This window comes from Gekko japonicus, unplaced genomic scaffold (genome assembly GCF_001447785.1).
Source record: "Gekko japonicus isolate JY-2015 unplaced genomic scaffold, Gekko_japonicus_V1.1 scaffold2006, whole genome shotgun sequence".
Taxonomy (NCBI): domain Eukaryota; kingdom Metazoa; phylum Chordata; class Lepidosauria; order Squamata; family Gekkonidae; genus Gekko; species Gekko japonicus.
Window position 1 is genome coordinate 294,140 of NW_015175423.1, and position 17,615 is coordinate 311,754.

At 45.2% G+C, this 17,615-nt stretch overlaps 1 protein-coding gene across 1 annotated transcript in view; it reads left to right on the top strand.

The window, feature by feature from the left end:
- Positions 1-17,615, top strand: part of ABCA13 (ATP binding cassette subfamily A member 13) — a gene marked incomplete at its 3' end in the record, with an annotated part of 314,376 nt that overhangs the window by 267,721 nt on the left and 29,040 nt on the right. The window contains exons 42-44 of the mRNA XM_015425808.1: positions 1,787-1,905; positions 2,123-2,210; positions 9,750-9,858. Coding sequence (XP_015281294.1) covers positions 1,787-1,905; positions 2,123-2,210; positions 9,750-9,858 — 316 coding nt within the window. The remainder of the gene's footprint in view (positions 1-1,786; positions 1,906-2,122; positions 2,211-9,749; positions 9,859-17,615) is intronic.

Sequence of the window (17,615 nt, forward strand, 5' to 3'; positions counted from 1 at the left end):
AGACCAGTGGTCCATCTAATCCAGCATCCCATCTCACACAGAGGCCAACCAGTTCCTCTGGAGGGCCAACAACAGGGCACAGAGGCTGAGGCCTTCATAAGAACAGCTCTGTTGTGGGGCAGGATGCTGGACTAAATGGACCCTTGGTTTGATCCAGCGGGGGTCTTAATATGTTCTCCTCTGATTACTTTCTCCCCATTATATCTCTGCCAGCAGAAACATGTTACTATGCCAGCATATACCATATTTACATAAGATACCCCCATGTGTTTTTTTTTAATTATTGGCCATAACTATAACTTGTATATGAATGTAAGATGACCTCCTCTTTTTTGACAGCATACCTGGAAACACATAGCCTTGCATTTGAGTAAATACATTATAGACTATGCCAACGTATCTTTCAGTTCCAATAATATAGGGGAATCTGGAAACTATCCATCTTACCCACTGAACACAAACCAGCATCCTGCTGGTTCCTCTGGAGGGCCAAAAACTGGGCATAAAGACTGAGACCTTCCCCTGATGTTGCCTCCTGACACCAGGATCCAGAGGTTTACTTCCTCTGACCATGGAAGTTCCCCTCAGTCATCAAGGCTAGTAGCCACTGAGAGACGTATCCTAAATTATATATTTCTGTGGCCACCGCTGCATCCTCTGGCAGAGAATTCTACATTTTAATCCATCTCTGTGTAAAGAAAAATTTCCTTTTGCCCATCCTAGTTACTTCTCTGTGCAATAATTCCAGCTTTAGGAAATGACGGATGCTAATAGTAAAAGTCTCACAATGTTTGCATTTGTTTGATTCTTCCCAAAATCAAAGCAATGAAGTTTTTGATCTTTTCCTCAAAGCTGACTCAGGTGATTGCAACAGTTATTACATTTATTTGTCTGAATTACCCAGGGGTCATTTTGTAGAAAAAGAGGTGCAGGAGGTTATTAGCATAACTCATTAGCATAACTTATTTGCATATGCCACACCCCCTGACATCACCGGAAGTGTGTCAGAAGGCAACACCCACCGCTCAGGCTCCACTGGACTGTTTTGGATTGCTAGCTATTTGGGGGGGGGGGGGAAACAAGCAGATCTGTCCTCGCAGAGGAGGGAGAGCTTGTACCTGAATAAAACTTGGTCTTAAAGGTGCCACTGGACTGTTTTGGACCGGGGGAGAGGGGGGCCTCTGCAACTTACCTGGCTGCTTCTTGCTCTGACTGAGGGCTGCTGGGAGCAGGGGGTGGGGCTTGTTGCATGTGCCCGCCCCCTGGGCTCTTTACTATCGGAGCTCTGCTCCTGTGCGCTCCTGCAGGAAATGACCCCTGCCTATATCCTATTCAGCGAGGTCACGATGATGGGACACATAACAGGAATTCTGAAATGTACAAAATACAGAGTCTGGGAAGGACCCAAAGAGTTCCATGTGTGCATACGAAGTTCTTCCGTACATGCATAGAAGTTGCCAGTCTTCTTTCCTTGCTTATCAAGGAATGTCTCTACGAATGGCTTTTGAGAACAGCTTTTGAAAGCATGGGAAAGTTGAAAAGTCCCTGTGAGCCTACTACATTGAACGGTTCTTGACACTTATCAGTATATTGGCAGTGCAATTCTTAGCAGAGGTGTACTCTTCTAAGCCTGTTAACTTCAGTGGATTTAGAAGGGCATAACTCTGTTTAGGATGGTGCTGAGAAGGAAGGTGTGAATTTCCAGCAGGGATTTAAAAAAAAATATATAGCTTAAAATAAAATGCTTTGACTTTCCAAAACTGATTGACGTATGTGGTTTTTTCAGACATGTCCAGCATTCAATATCTCTGCCCCCTATATGAAGAACAAGAAAGGGCATACCCTGTACAACCTTTCAGCCCTCAACATTGAAGAGTACTTAATCAGGCCTCCTAACAAAGCAAGGTAAACAGAAATATTTTAGAGAACGTTCCTCACTGTTCCATGTTTGCTCGGACTTGCGTGGACAGTCTGTGGTCATTTCTGTCTTACATCTCAGAACTTTATTTCTTCATCTGATGTCCTGGTAATAGAAGGCAGTTCTTAATATTCCTTCATATCCTACTAAGGAACTGATAGCCGCTGTCTGACAATCTGCTGTTGTCTCCTTTTGCATGATCAGATTTGGAGGCTGGTCTTTTGGAGAGACACCAGCTACTGAACCACAGATCGCAAGAGCAAAGAAGCCTCACGATAAGCTAATAGCTAAGGTAAGCTCTACAGATCTATAACTTCCGTCCTTCTTTTATTGAGACTTTCTCTTCAAATGGTCCCCCCCCAGTTTATACAAACCACTGTAGTGAAATGTAATACAAAATACAAAGCATGCAGTGGTAACATCTTGTCTGCAGTCTTTAGCTTTTGTAGACATTAAGTTTTGTAAAATCTATTTTCAAGTCAAATACATTTCATTGAGCATGTATTAGTTGTTTTTGTGCAGTAAAATCTAGCAGAGTCATAGCTTTACATGTATGATGGCCCAGGTCAACCCCCCCAGTATCTCCAGTTAAAAGCCTGTCCTAGCGATGCAGGGCAGACTCTCTGCCTGAGACCTTGGAGAATTGCTGTTGTTGTTCAGTCGCACAGTCGAGTCTGACTCTTCGCGACCCCATGGAGCAGATCACGCCAGGCTTTCCGGTCTTCCGCCGTCCTCTGAAGTTTGCTCAACTTCATCCCAACCCTCCAGTATCTCCCGTTAAAAGCCTGTCCTAGTGATGCAGGGCAGAGTCTCTGCCTGAGACCTTGGAGAATTGCTGTAGATCAGTGCAGATGGCGGTGGTGGCAGATGGATTTATACCTTGACTGAGTATTGTATGGTGGTTAAAGTGTCAGGCATGGGTCTGGGAGATTGAGGTTGAGTGACTTTGGGCCAGTCTTTCAGCCTGACCTATTTAATTGGGTTGTTCTGGGATTAAGTAGGAAAGGGAGGAAGCCACCCAACAGATCTATAACTTCCGTCCTTCTTTTACTGAGACTTTCTCTTCAAATGCTCCCCCCCACACCCAGTTTATACAAACCACTGTAGTGAAATGTAATACAAAATACAAAGCATGCAGTGGTAACATCTTGTCTGCAGTCTTTATCTTTTGTAGACATTAAGTTTTGTAAAATCTATTTCCAAGCATGTATTAGTTGTTTTTGTGCAGTAAAATCTAGCAGAGTCATAGCTTTACATGTATGATGGCCCAGGTCAACCCCCCCAGTATCTCCAGTTAAAAGCCTGTCCTAGCGATGCAGGGCAGACTCTCTGCCTGAGACCTTGGAGAATTGCTGTTGTTGTTCAGTCGCACAGTCGAGTCTGACTCTTCGCGACCCCATGGAGCAGATCACGCCAGGCTTTCCGGTCTTCCGCCGTCCTCTGAAGTTTGCTCAACTTCATGTTCGTTGCATCTATGACACTGTCTAAACATCTCATCCTTTGCCGTCCCCATCTTCTTTGACCTTCAATCTTTCCCAGCATCAGGGTCTTCTCCAGTGAGTGCTCCCTTCTCATTTGGTGGCCAAAGTATTTGAGCTTCAGTTTCATTATCTGGCCTTCCAGGGAACAGTCAGGGTTGATTTCTTTGAGGATTGACTGATTTGTTCTTCTTGCAGTCCAAGGGACTCTCAAGAGTCTCCTCCAGCACCATAGTTCAAAAGAATCTATTCTTCGGCGCTCGGCCTTCCTTATAGTCCAACTCTCACAGCCATACATGACTACTGGGAATACCATTGCTTTGACCATGCGGACTTTTGTTGGCAGGGTGATGTCTCTACTTTTTATCATGCTGTTTAGGTTCGCCATTGCTTTCCTCCCAAGGAGCAGGCGTCTTTTAATTTCATGGCTGCTGTCACAGTCTGCGGTGATCTGGGATCCCAGGAACGTGAAGTCTGTCACTACTTCGACGACTTCCCCTTCTATTTGCCAAGGAGTGATGGGGCCGGATGCCATGATCTTAGGGTTTTTTTATGTTGAGCTTCAAGCCCATTTTTGCGCTCTCCTCTTTTACCCTGAGCAAGAGGCTCTTTAGGTCCTCTTCACTTTCAATGCAGATGGCCGTGGTGGCAGATGGATTTATACCCTGAGTATTGTAAAGTGATTAAAGTGTCAGACAAGGGTCTGGGAGATTGAGGTTGAGTGACCTTGGGCCAGTCTTTCAGCCTGACCTACTTAATTGGGTTGTTCTAAGATTAAGTAGGAAAGGGAGGAAGCCACCCTGAATTCCTTGCAAGAAAGGCTGGATAATAATGCTATGGACCAGCAGATAGAAGGCAGTTTTATATCTTCCTGTATAGTCATTATACTCTAAGCATCGCATCTCACAGATCAGAAAAGAAATCATTAAAACTTAATAGCAGCAATAAGAAAAAAAGCAGTAGCATTCCTAAAACCAAACTTGTGTGATTGGCAATCTGCTTCGGAAATTTAAAACAGAAGCATTGTATTATTTACTGAGATCAAGGCAGCGTTCCAAACAAGTGATTTCTTAATTAGCTCAGAACACAACAAACACACAGAATAATCCAACTATATACAGTTTGCACCAGGGAAACCCCTGGAACAATAACGTCCAATCACTGATGAGTGCTTGGGACCAATAGGAATTGTTCCTGCCGAAGGTCAGAGTCATTCTGGATGGGTGTGTTTAGCAACAGCGACCAATCCGGTTGCTTAGTTTAGGATGTTGATTGTCTGTGGAGCTTGTGACCGAAGCTCACGCTTACAAAGCTATACAGATAACCCAGCACATAACACATTTACAGAGGAATTTATAGAGAGAACAGTTGCCCAAAGGGAATTCCAAAAAAGTGGGCATGTACAAAATGAGAGTGTTGGGGAAAACTCTCCTATTGCTATTCTGAGCTCCTTTGGGAGCCTTAGGGTGGGAGGATTTTTCATCACATTTACCTTCCTTCCCTCTCATAAGAACATAAGAGATGCCAATGTTGGATCAGGCCAAAGGCCCATCCAGTCCAACACTCTGTATCACACAGTGGCCAGAAATACCAGTGCCATCAGGAGGTCCACCAGTGGGGCCAGGACACTAGAAGCCCTCCCACTGTTGACCCCCCCCCAAGCACCAAGAAGACAGAGCATCACTTGCCCCAGAGCCCCTAGCTATACCTTGTGGCTAATAGCCACTGATGGACCTCTGCTCCATATGCTAATCTAATCTCCTCTTGAAACCGTCCGTGCTTGTAGCCGCCACCACTTCCTGTGGCAGTGAATTCCAAGTGTTAATCACTCTTTGGGTGAAGAAGTACTTCCTTTTATCCGTTCTAACCCGACCGCTCAGCAATTTCATGGAGTGCCTCCACGTCCCTCACTGTCTCTTTGGAAAGTACAGAGACTGACGAGTGATTTCAGTTCTCATACTTTTATTAGTGCAGAACAAGACGAACTAGCCGGCTCGCAGGCCAGTTTATATCCCCTGAAAACCCCACACCCAAAACACACCCCACTCTAGTGATTGGTTATTTACAGTGGCTGAGAGTTCCATGGGCTCTCAGCCTGGAGCCTAGCTCACCGATTGGTGCAGCTAGGATCCGCTTAGTCCATTGTGTTCTGGAGCGAAGCTCGGACGTTTCGCCTGACCGTGTGGAGCCCTTGCCACGCACGTGGTCTGAGATCGATACATTACACGACCTAGCGCAGTGGCACCGCTGAATGTGTCCCTAAATTGCACTTTAGTTTTATCCCCCAGAGAAATAACTACAACTTCCTACAAAGGAAATGTGCTGGGTGAATCTGGTTTGGACACGCAATCTCAGCCTAATCCACCTCACTGGCTTGTTGTTATTCCTCTTCTAAATAGTTCATATGGCTTTCCTACTGAGAAAGACTGGATCATGAGGGCATGAATACAGTGAAAAGGGGGAGGGAACCCAGTTGCACCCAGGAGAGCCCTGGCATAAAGAGCCCAACAACACACACACACATACAGCATAAGGAGCCCAACAGAACACACACACACACACTGTAGCAAGGCACACAAAAGCTCATACATTGAACAAAACTTGGTTGGCCTTAAAGGAGCTTGGCATTTTTCCCATACAATTGAGGCAGCCCAGCAAAGCAAGCTCTCCTCCCTCCCTCCCTACCTCCCTCTCTCCCTCCCTCCCTCCGGGATTCTGCAAAAAGAAAGGGAGGGGAGGGGAAAATCCAGACCCACACATGCAAGACTGACACATTTAGGAGCAGGGAAACCCCTAGTCCTTTATATTTACCGATTGCTTCTTATGCTCTCTCTGCCTTTTTAAAAGTCTGCCTGAGTGGGAGGGCACGTGTCCTCTTTTGACTTTGGAGAAGGAGGGAAAGAAAACAGAACAGGAAAGGGGAGTCAACCTAAAGAGAGAGAGGCAGAACCAGGGGAGGGCAGCGGGCAGCGCTCAAATACCCGCAGAAACAATTCTACTTTGGAAAGGATTAGTGATTCGAAAGTGGGTGAGAACAAAGGATCCCAGCAAAAGGAGTTTGGGTAGCTACGAGGCAACCGTGTGCTGGAAGTGGTCTGAATGCAGATTCCTGTAAAACAAATGCAGAAACAAGAAAAAGCCCCGACACAAGCCGGACTTGAAAGCAGGAGGGAATGCAGAGTGGAAGAATAGGATGCACCCAGATACCAAGGCAAAATACAGGCACAGAAAGGGCCACATTGTGGACCTTGCTTTTACACGACCTGTCATTGTGGTGGTCACCTCCGTGCTGGTGCTGTCTTGCTCCAACGCCTTGAGCTTCCTGGTCAACAGCCTTGGAGATGGAGAAGGGTTGCAGAATTTCGAGTGAACGTCTAAGAAGCCATCAAGACTTTAGAGAGAATTAGCATAGATGTAAGCGCAGAAAGACTCTGAAAATTGTCCTTACGAAGAGAGCTGGAGGAGATGCTCTGGAAATCTTCTCATAACAAGTAACAAACTAACACATAAGCTTAGAAAGACAGGATCTCACAAAGTATATTGTTTTTTCCCCCATTACTAATTGCAATCTAACAGGGTAATGATCTCCTACTGTTGGGTTTTTAGTTTAGTGTGGGTTACTTTTCTTTCTCCTTAGTTGTAGCTCCCCTTCTTTCTTTTCTTTGTAGTTTATGTAGTATTATAAAAAAAAAAAAATCCCCTTTGGGGGTCTTAAAAAAAAGACACATTGATCTTTATCCCCGAGAGTCAAGAGGAAAGTAGGTGCTGAGTAAGAGATTGGTAGGTGGAGTGGTGCTCCTGGCTGCCACACTGGGGATTGCTTGTACCCTGTATGGTCCGCCCCCCAATTATATACTTTCCCCCCAACCTTTCCTAAGTCTTCTATTGCTAGTATGAATCCTTTTGAAGTTTTAGATGTGGACATTCCAGAACCTTCTAACCCTTTGTCTGAGACAGGGAATGGCAACACTTCTCCCAACAAGCAACTCAACCCTTTGCTGCTTGAGGTTGGCAATGGTTGTAGGGAGTCCTTTTATTCCCAAGCTTTGATAAAACAAACATTCCTGTATTCTTTTAGATGTGTGTGTGTGTGTGTGTGTGAGTGTGCACCTGGAAGTCATGGTGACCTCTGGTGACTGACCCCTACTGGGGGCCTGGAGGATATTCAGAGAGGTGGCTGAGTAAGGCCTGCCCCCGCCTCCCGACTGCTGCTATTCCAAGGAGGTCTCCCATCCAAGTACTTGCCAGAGTCGACCCTGCTTAGCTTCCAAGATCTGATGAGATCGGGCTTGCCTGGTCTATCCAGGTCAGGGCAAAGCAGCCATTCCTGATAGCCAAAACTCTCAACATCGGAAAGTGGAAAACTGGAAATGAGAAATGGGATATAGTTGCAACTAATGGTGGCTCAAGTGGTTAAGACGCTGAACTGCAGGCTGTGGAAGGTCAGTAGTTCAGCAGTTTGAGACCCGGGTGCCGCATGTTGGAGTGAGCTCCCATCTCTAGTTCCAGCTCCTGCCAACCTAGCAGTTCGAAAGCAAGAAATTGCAAGTAGATAAATAGGTACCACTTCAGTGGGAAGGTAACAGCGTTCTTCGGACAGCACTGGCTCTTCGGCTTTGAAACGGAGATGAGCACCGCAACCCTAGAGTCGGATTCGATTGGTTTTTGAGCACGGGAACCTTTCCTTTACCGTTAATCTGGTCGAACTGAACCTCTTTATAGAAAGGTCAACTATATTTATAAAGACTTTGGTTTGCTTACTTTTTACCATTTTATTCTGTTATGCTTCCTGTAACGCCTTCCATTGGTGATGTGCCAAAATGGGCAATGAAGGCAATATGAGTAGCAAATATGTTGTGTCTCCCTGACTATATTTTTATGTTCTTTACCGACAATGTATTCCAGCTTGTTCCGACATGACCCGCCAAGTAGCTTTTCTCATTATTTTTAGGAACTTCGGAACACACTCCCCCCCATAATCAGTGCCACAATAAATTACAACCATGTTGTTGTTGAGTAATCTCCCTCCTTTTTTTATCCCCCTGAGCAGAACACAATTGTGTCTTAGTTTTTAAAAAGGCCACTGTATTATCTAAAATACTAACCTCAAAGTGACTTTTGATTGATGTCGTATCAACTTATTGAATTAACCTTTCTGTAATTAATGACCACACTTCTCTTTTGACCTTTTGGACCTGGAAACGTGACAGTCAGTGTACCGTTTGCTCAGACTTTTATGAAGAAAAATGGGGAATTGGGATATAAGAGAGCCACTGTATGATTCATTACAATCTAGAAAATCTCTGACCGGAACATTGCAAATTATTCCCTTCTACGGCAAGATGAGTCAGTCAACACCATTTCATAATTAAAAAATATATTGGGGAAAAACCCCTAGCTGCCTGCATGAAAAATAATACGCAGATACTTAAGAATGGATTGTTTAGTTCCAGAGTTTTGACTAATAGGAAAGCACATTTTCTTTGTCACTAAGCAGGGTCACATTCAGAAAGTAGCAGGATCCTGAATGACCTTAGTAATGTAACTTTTTAAAAAAAAACACCCTTGGTTATCTATCTTCCTCACTATCCTCATTTTAGACAGGGGTGGGGTTAGGAGAGAAGCTAGAAGCAAAAGGGTCTTGGGCCCATGCTCCGCTTCTCATATTTGTCAACAAGCATATATACCCTGGGAAGGAGCCAGAATGGCCCGTATGTGTGTGTGTGACGTGCCGTCAAGTTGTTTCTGACCTATTTGTTGTTGTTGTTCAGTCGCACAGTCGAGTCCAACTCCTTGCGACCCCATGGACCAGATCACGCCAGGCCTTCCTGTCTTCCGCCGTCCTCTGAAGTTGGGTCAATTTCATGTTCGTTGCATCGATGACACTGTCTAACCATCTCATCCTTTGCCGTCCCCCGTCTTCTTTGACCTTCAATCTTTCCCAGCATCAGGGTCTTCTCCAGTGAGTGCACGGTACTTGTTGTATGTTGGTTTTCCTACTTACCATGGGTCCTTGTTTGGTTTTGGGAAAGACTGAAGGTCAAAGAAGAAGGGGACGGCAAAGGATGAGATGGTTAAATAGTGTCATAGATGCAACGAACATGAAATTGAGCAAACTCCGGAGGACGACGGAAGGCAGGAGGGCCTGGCGTGATGTGGTCCACGGGGTCGCAAAGAGTCAGACTTGACTGTGTGACTGAACAACAACAATAACAAACAGTTTGCCTGGAGTCTCTGCAAGAATGGCGGATGATAAATGAAATAAATAAATAAAATTATACTCTGGTCTTGAGACGGTGAGGTTTCGAACGTGGTCCTTCCAGGTTCTAAAATGATCTTTTCTTATATTTTAGGCATGGTATAATCAGAAAGGGTTCCACGCATTGCCCTCGTACTTAAACCAACTCAACAATCTTATTCTGTGGAAGAATCTGCCTTCAAATGTGGACTGGAAACAGTACGGTATGGCAATGGAGTTTACAGCCTTTTTTTTTTTAATGGGCTTTAAAAAACAAGCAAACATAGCCTTTAGCATACAAATGAAGGAGTTAATATTTTATTGTTCCACAGTGTTGTTTTATCGAGTAATTGTACGTTAGGGGGAAACTGCTAGAACTATGTCTAATAGTTCTTGCAAATAAAAAAAGTCATAGTTATTGTACAACGGCGAGCATCTGACATAAAAGATGGAAGAGCAATCCATGCTCTTTTGTTTTATCAACCAACGTATATAATCCCAAATAGCTACGTTTCTTTTAGGGTATGATGAGATGATGGCCAAGAAAGCTACTGGTTCCACAAGATCAGGGCTCTCTAGAACAAACACCGGCCCATGGCCAGGGGTTTTTTTAGTCGGGGGGCATTTAAATTTCTTAGGGGGCCCTGGCTAATCTAAATAAAGGCGATTTAATATGGTCCCTTGCACTGGACAGCTGCGCAGGAATACCCGGCTGCTTCCCCGCACCCACTGCCACTCAGGGGCCCTGAGCTGAATGGGAAGTCTTGGGGCCTTGCCAGTAAGTTGGGGGGCCAGCCCCGAGATGCCCTACTGTAAATACGGGCCCGAACAAACATCCCTTATGTTGTCTGGCAAGGAACCCTCAAACTTACACAAATTGCAACCACAGTCTAGGTTGTGGCAATCCACTGCTGAAACGAAGGGTAGATTCAAGTCCAGAAGCTTCCGGGCTCACGTCTAGCTGTTCTACTGCAGACCAATATGGCTGCCCTCTGACACATGCAAACACAAGTCATTCTTGGAACTCTCAGTCTGGGGCAAGTGATGCTCTGTCATCTTGGTGCTTGGGTGGGGGCAACAGTGGGAGGGCTTCTAGTGTCCTGGCCCCACTGCTGGACCCCCTGATGGCACCTGGTCTTTTTGGCCACTGTGTGACACAAGAGTGTTGGACTGGATGGGCCATTGGCCCGACCCAACATTGGCTTCTCTCGTGTTCTTAGGATCCTGGTACATTTGCCCATCATTTTAATAGCTAGTGAAGGGGAAAGCAAAGGAGAGTCTGTCTTGTGAGCAGCTTAATAGAAGAAGAGAAGAGATTGGATTAATACCCCACTCTTCACTACCTGAAAGAGTCTCAGGGCAGCTTACGATAGGCTTCTATCAGTTGTCAAAATGGTCATATTTACTCATTTTATTGAGTTTGACCCCCCCCCAAGGGGAAAGCTCTTCTCCAGGCTTGTTTCATGTGGATTCATGACTTTTCTAAACAAATGAGTTCACACGAAATGGGTCTAACACACGATCACTTAAAAATTAACGGGTTCTGGTAAATTAAGGCTGTAGTCCCAGACCTGATTTATTTTTTCTAGCCTGCTTTTTAGGCAACCGTTGTCTTCCCAGGTAGCTCACATCAGTCAAAAAATTCAATACGCCGAGCTGGGAGCGTTGTACAAAAGTCGAGGGGAAGCAAAGATACAGGAGGAAGATCAATTTGTTAATGCCAGAACAAAGTCACATGTTATTATTTATTTTATTATGAGGCATTTGTATCCCAATGGAGCCAGGCTGGTCGTGCTCTGTTTCTATTGTTTGCAGGAATGGAGGTGGTTTAGCAGTCTGGTCTTCTGCTTAGGTTGTTTGCAGGAATGGAGGTGGTTTAGCAGTCTGGTCTTCTGCTTAGATGTCGCCTTTAAAATAGCATCACTGGTCTGTCTTCTTGAGAATCTGACCACAATTTCTCCAGGCAGGCTGTGTAATTGGAGTAAGCCCCATAAGCCGTCTCCATCTCTTTTACTAGTTCATCTGCTGTTAAGCCTATTGCTGGAGCGATGATCTCACTAAGTATCTTCCTCAGATCCTCCTTCTCTGCCTCAGGAACTCCCTGGAATCTGAGAATCATGTTGGCTTTTTCCATCTGCAGCTGTAACAAATGGTTTTCTTGTAGATTTTGCTTTGTTTCCACTTCTCCCATTCTTTTCATCATTTTCTTGCTTTCTGGTGTCCAACTCCTTAAGTTTCCCAGCTACCTGCTCCACCTTCTTCTCCGTTTCTTTCAGTTGGAGGTGCTGAGATGCAAAGTTTTTATTCATTACAGTCAGTTGCTGGTTAATACCATCAAGTTGCTCCATCACTGGCTTGAGCATATCCACTAGCATTTTCATGACGTCTGCTCCCTCTTCTGGTTTTGGGCTCTGGCTGCCAGGCGGTTTCGTTTTCAGCGTTCTTTGCATGGCAGCCATTTTTTACGATTTGTTTACAGTTTCTGACGCTTCCCTCCAACTCTAAAGATGGCTCCCACGCTGTCAGCAATCAACTAAGCCTCCCAAAACACACTCGCTGTTTTTCCTCCCCCTTCCCCCTTCGTCTTGCTTATCAGTCTTTTCACATAAGAGGCGTCCCTCTTTGCGATCCGCTTTCCCACGGGGGGGGGTAATTTTCTTTTTACAATAGTCCGCTTACTTTGAACTCATGTTCATTGTCGGTCAATTTCTCTGACCTCGCTTGCTTCAATGCTGTTCCGCTCGATCTCCAGCACTTGTCCCGGTCAAACCAGCTTGTGCCCGAAGGCCACGCAGCGGCCAGACCGTCAGGGCAGTGGGGAGCCTCAAATTCTCCAGCTTTACGCCATTGAAGAGGCTACCCCTCAAAAGCCCTCTGACCTGGAGCCTATCCCAAAGGCTCCGTGGGGGTGCTACTTGAGGTAGCACCCCTCCAACCCGCTGGTGTGCGGATCGTTCCCCTGCGGTCCTGGGAGAACGTCCACCATCGCTGCTCCATAAACCGGAAGCCACACTAACTCAGCTTTGAGGGAACACTGGTCCTGTGGATATTTACTTTTGTGTGGTGCTCCATGAACTCAGTATGATTGATGAAGGAACGCACCTGGGATTGGGTGGTAAGGTTTCAGAGCAATCAAAATGCAAGTACGTCTAACTATTAACTGGGTGGAAGATTGCCACTAGTGTATCAGTGAACAAATGCTGTGTTTACAGCACAAGCAACCTATGGGTGGACTGGTCCAACTAGATAGAGCAAAATAATTGTTGAGTGCCTTCCTGGAAAGAGAAAGGGGAGAAGCAGTAAATGGATGAAGCTCTGTAGTAGCATAAAGAATGGCTTGGCTTGGCTCATGTGGAAGAAAAATCATTGAGAACTGAATGACTGACGTCCACGGATGCCTTTGGAAATGATGCTGGGCCATTGATTTTAGTATGCTTTAGTAAGATAAGCGCATATCATGGCAGTATAATTTTCATGCCGATTATAGCCTGTAAGCTACAGCCCAAAATAACAGGGTATGGGTTGATGATCAAAAGAGTGAAGCCCAACATAAAAGGAAAAAAATGTCACCATGGATTTAGTTCAAGAGATGTACATGATGGGCTTAAACTTGAAATGCTGACTTTAGCACCAGTCCAAGGGCACAAGGTAGAATGAGTCCTTCCATTTCTTTCTCCAGGTGCTCATTTTGGAGCCACTTCCAGGTGTTTTCATTCTCAACTTTGTTCTCTGTGTCTTTCAAATATTGCCCATGCAAGTGCCCTTATCTGGTTTGTGCTCCTTTCAGTGCTAACACTGGCTGATGGTAAGCCATACTTCTTGCAAAGATTCCAGTGCAACATAGCTGCATCTCTATCGTGGTGTTCCTTATTATCAATTTGAGCAATTTTACTGGCGTTCTTGACCAGTTTTACTGCAGGCACTGACCATGTGGTCGACTGTTTCATCCTTTGTCTCGCAAAGTCGACATTTGCTCTCATCACCAGTCTTCCGAATCTCGGCTTTTGTACGTTTCGTTTTGAGTGCGGCTGGAATGAGTCCATCTCTTTCTTCAAGTGTCCATTTTGGAGCCACTTCCAGGCGTTTTTGTTATCAGCTTTGTTCTCTGTGTCTTTCAAATATTGCCCATGCGAGTGCTTTCCCTTCTGGTTGTCAAAGTGAGCTTTGATTTCAGTCTTTTTTGTAATCTTTGTTTTTTTGTCACCTTAAATAACTGCCTTGTACACTTCAGCTAGAAGCTTCTCTTTGCTTTTCTTGTTGCAGTCAGTCATTGCTTGTTTTTCTTCTTCAGCTGCTTGCTTAACTTTCAGGAGACCTCTTCCACCTAATTTCCTTGTTAAGTAAAGATGATCAACATGACTTCTAGGGTGCAGTGAGTGATGCATCTTCATTATCTTGTGAGTTCTGTGATCTATTTTGCTTATAATTCTGTTTGTTTCCAATCAATAATGCCAGCTGTGTATCTTAGAACTGGGACTGCCCACACGTTAATCCCTTTACCGTTTGCCTCCATTCAGGGCCGGCTCATCCACTAGGCGAACTAGGCATTCGCCTAGAGCACCGGGCCCTGGATGGGGCGCCAAGCTGTGCCTCCCCTCTCCCCCCCTTTGGTGGTGGCGGCGGTGGGGGGGAGGAGGCGGTGGTGGCGGCAGCAAAAGGGTGGCTGGCTCCAGAGGTCTCCAGGTTTCCAGGCCCCATCGGGAGGTTGGCATCTGTGCCATAAGGCAGCCTCGCCTAGGACGCAGAAACACCTCAAGCCGGCCCTGCCTCCATTTAATTTAGTTTGCAATATCTTTTGAACTCATCGGTTATATTTTTCTGAACAAGGGTAATATTTGATGTTGTCAGCTTCCAAAATTCCAAGATATTTTTTCTTCAAAATCCAGTGTTTTGATGTTCTTTGGCATCTTGATTTCTCCTTGTTTAACAGTCTTTCCTCCCTTCAGTGCTAACGCTGCACACTTGTCAAGACCAAATGCTATTGCTAGATCTTTGCTGAATATTCAAACTATACTTAGTAAAGAATCGATTTCTGACGATGACTTTGTACACATTTTCAGGTCATCCATGTACAATAAGTGTGAAATCATTAGGCTTGTCTTTGAAAGCTGGTGTCCTGTTGTTATTGTTCAGTCGCACAGTCGAGCCTGACTCGTTGTGACCCCATGGACCACATCACATCAGGCCCTCCTATCATCCATCATCCTCTGGAGTTTGCTGAACTTCATGTTGGTTGCATCGATGACACTGTCTAACCATCTCATCCTTTGCCGTCCCCTTCTTCTTTGACCTTCAATCTTTCCCAGCATCAGGGTCTTCTCCAGTGAGTGCTCCCTTCTCATTTGGTGGCCAAAGTATTTGAGCTTCAGTTTCAGTATCTGGCCTTCCAGGGAACAGTTAGGGTTCATTTCTTTTAGGATTGACTGATTTGACCTCCTTGCAGTCTAAGGGACTCTCAAGACTCTCATAGTTCAAAAGCATCTATTCTTCGGCGCTCGGCCTTCCTGATGGTCCAACTCTCGCAGCCATACATTACTACTGGGAATACGGGGAATACTGGTATCCTAGGCCTGTGCTGTTGAGAATGATTGTGAGTGGTATTAGGGCAATGACAAAGAACCGTTAGCCTGAAATTGTAAGTTGTGTCTGTATTGTTGGATCCTACTGTTGCACCTCTTGATCTTGGATATTACAACAATTCTTTGATTTTTTTTCTGCAACGTGGGCTAGTGTTTTTATATCCAGCTGATATTTCTTTTGCTTTCCTTCTTTCAGTCTTGAGTTTCCTTTCTTTTAATTATTTTAAGGCGCATAGGTCTGAACAGCATTTGTTGATTTCCCCCCCTTCCAATCTCATTTGCCAGTTAGGGTTTGCTTTAAAATCTATAACTGCCTTTTTCTTGATGTCCATTCCCAGTTCTCTTTTTACTACAACCACTGTACTATACATCAACTGTTTGGTTTCGGTTATGCTTGCTGTAAGAATCATTTCATTTGCTGCATTGATACTTTCAAATAAGGTGATCTTTGTCTGTCTATTTTGCTCTTAATATGCCCTAAGATTTTTGCCTTCAGTTAACATAAAAACATAAGAGAAGCCAATGTTGGATCAGGCCAGTGGGCCATCCATTGTCACACCAAAATACCACGTGCCACCAGGAGAGCCACCAGTGGGGCCAGGACACTGGAAGCCCTCCCACTGTTGCCCCCCCACAAGCACCAAGAATACAGAGCATCACTTGCCCCAGACTGAGAGTTCCTGTCTATACCTTGTGGCTAACAGCCACTGATGGACCTCTGCTCCATATGCTGATCCAATTCCCTCTTGAAGCCGTCCATGCTTGTAGCCGCCACCACCTCCTGTGGCAGTGAATTCCATGTGTTAATCACTCTTTGGGTGAAAAAGTACTTCCTTTTATCTATTCTAACCCGACCGCTCAGCAATTTCATTGAGGCTGATTTCGCACAAGGAGCTGCACCACCGTTGCACCTCCCTTTGCCCCGTTTTCATTGGTCAATTTCCCACTTGAAGCCGCGTGGCCGCATTTTGACCCGCGACCTCGCCGGATTTTCCCCGCGGTTTTATGATCCTGTTTTTTGAGGATCACGAAACCGCAGGGGAAATCGGGCGATGCCATGGGTCAAAAATGTGGCCACGTGGCTTTGAGTGGGAAATTGACCAATGAAAACGGGGCAAAGGGAGGCGCGACGGTGGCACAGCTCCTTGTGCGAAATCAGCCTGAGTGTCCACAAGTTCTTGTATTGTGAGAAAGGGAGAAAAGTACCTCTTTCTCTACCTGCTCTGTCCCATGCATAATCTTATGAACCTCGATCATGTCACCCTTCAGCCATCGTTTCTTCAGGCTAAAGAGCCCCAAGCGCTTTAACCTTTCTTCATAGGGAAAGTGTTCCAACCCTTTTATCATTCTAGTTGCCCTTTTCTGCACCTTTTCCAATGCTATAATACAGTTCTTATTGTCAATATCTCATTATTAATTAGGGGTCCTTCAAGAGCAACTTCATTTCTATGGACTACTCCTTGGTTGGTTTCATTTATTGCTCATTCTTCGTGTTCTTCCTTTGAGTGGCTGTTGTTCCTTTTTTCATCTAGCTCTGTGTCTGTGAAAATGTTGTTTCGCATGATAAAACGGCACTGATCTGCCAGTTGCTATTCAGTGATGGTAGGATCGGGACACTTTTCTTTCCATATTTCGAACATTCATTTCAAATTATCTACACTCTTCAGCCTTGATTCAAAATAATATTGCGTGATGATTCTGTTTTGTTCTGAAGACCATTTTTTTTTAATGTTCGTGGTTTTCCACTGACTGATCAGGTTCCTCCTCTGGTTGTTTTACATAAGATCTTGCTTCCAGTAGCATATCAGGTCTCTGCCCTGCTGCTGCTGCTGGTGGTAGTAGTACTAGTAGCCGTAATAAGAATAATAACAATAACAATGGTGATGATGATGATAATATGGCAGTGTGTGTAGTATAGCCAGGAGATCCTAAGATTGTCTGGCATTTTATTTATTTATTTATTTTTACACTTATATCCCACCCTCCCCAGTGGGCTCAGGGCGGCTAACAGAGGCCAGATCATTAGTCTAGCCATAAATAAAAACATATAGAAACATAATAAAAACATCACAACTAAGACTAAAGTGCTCTATCCAGTTACTAGTGTCCTAGATCCAAGATGGTATCCCCACAACGCGAGCTGGTATTCTCAGCGTCCATATCCAGTGGCGACGGCCTTTCCGATGTAATTCCAAGTTCTTCCTAGGGCCCCGTCAATGCATCCATTCAGATGTCTTGACGGTGGTGGTATAGTAGGGCGGCAGCTCCTATTCAAAAGCCTGGTGGAAGAGCTCCGTTTCGCAGGCCCTGCGGAACTGCTCAAGGTCCCGCAGGGCCCGGATCTCCCCCGGGAGCTCATTCCACCAGGTAGGAGCCGCCACCGAAAAAGCCCTAGCCCTGGT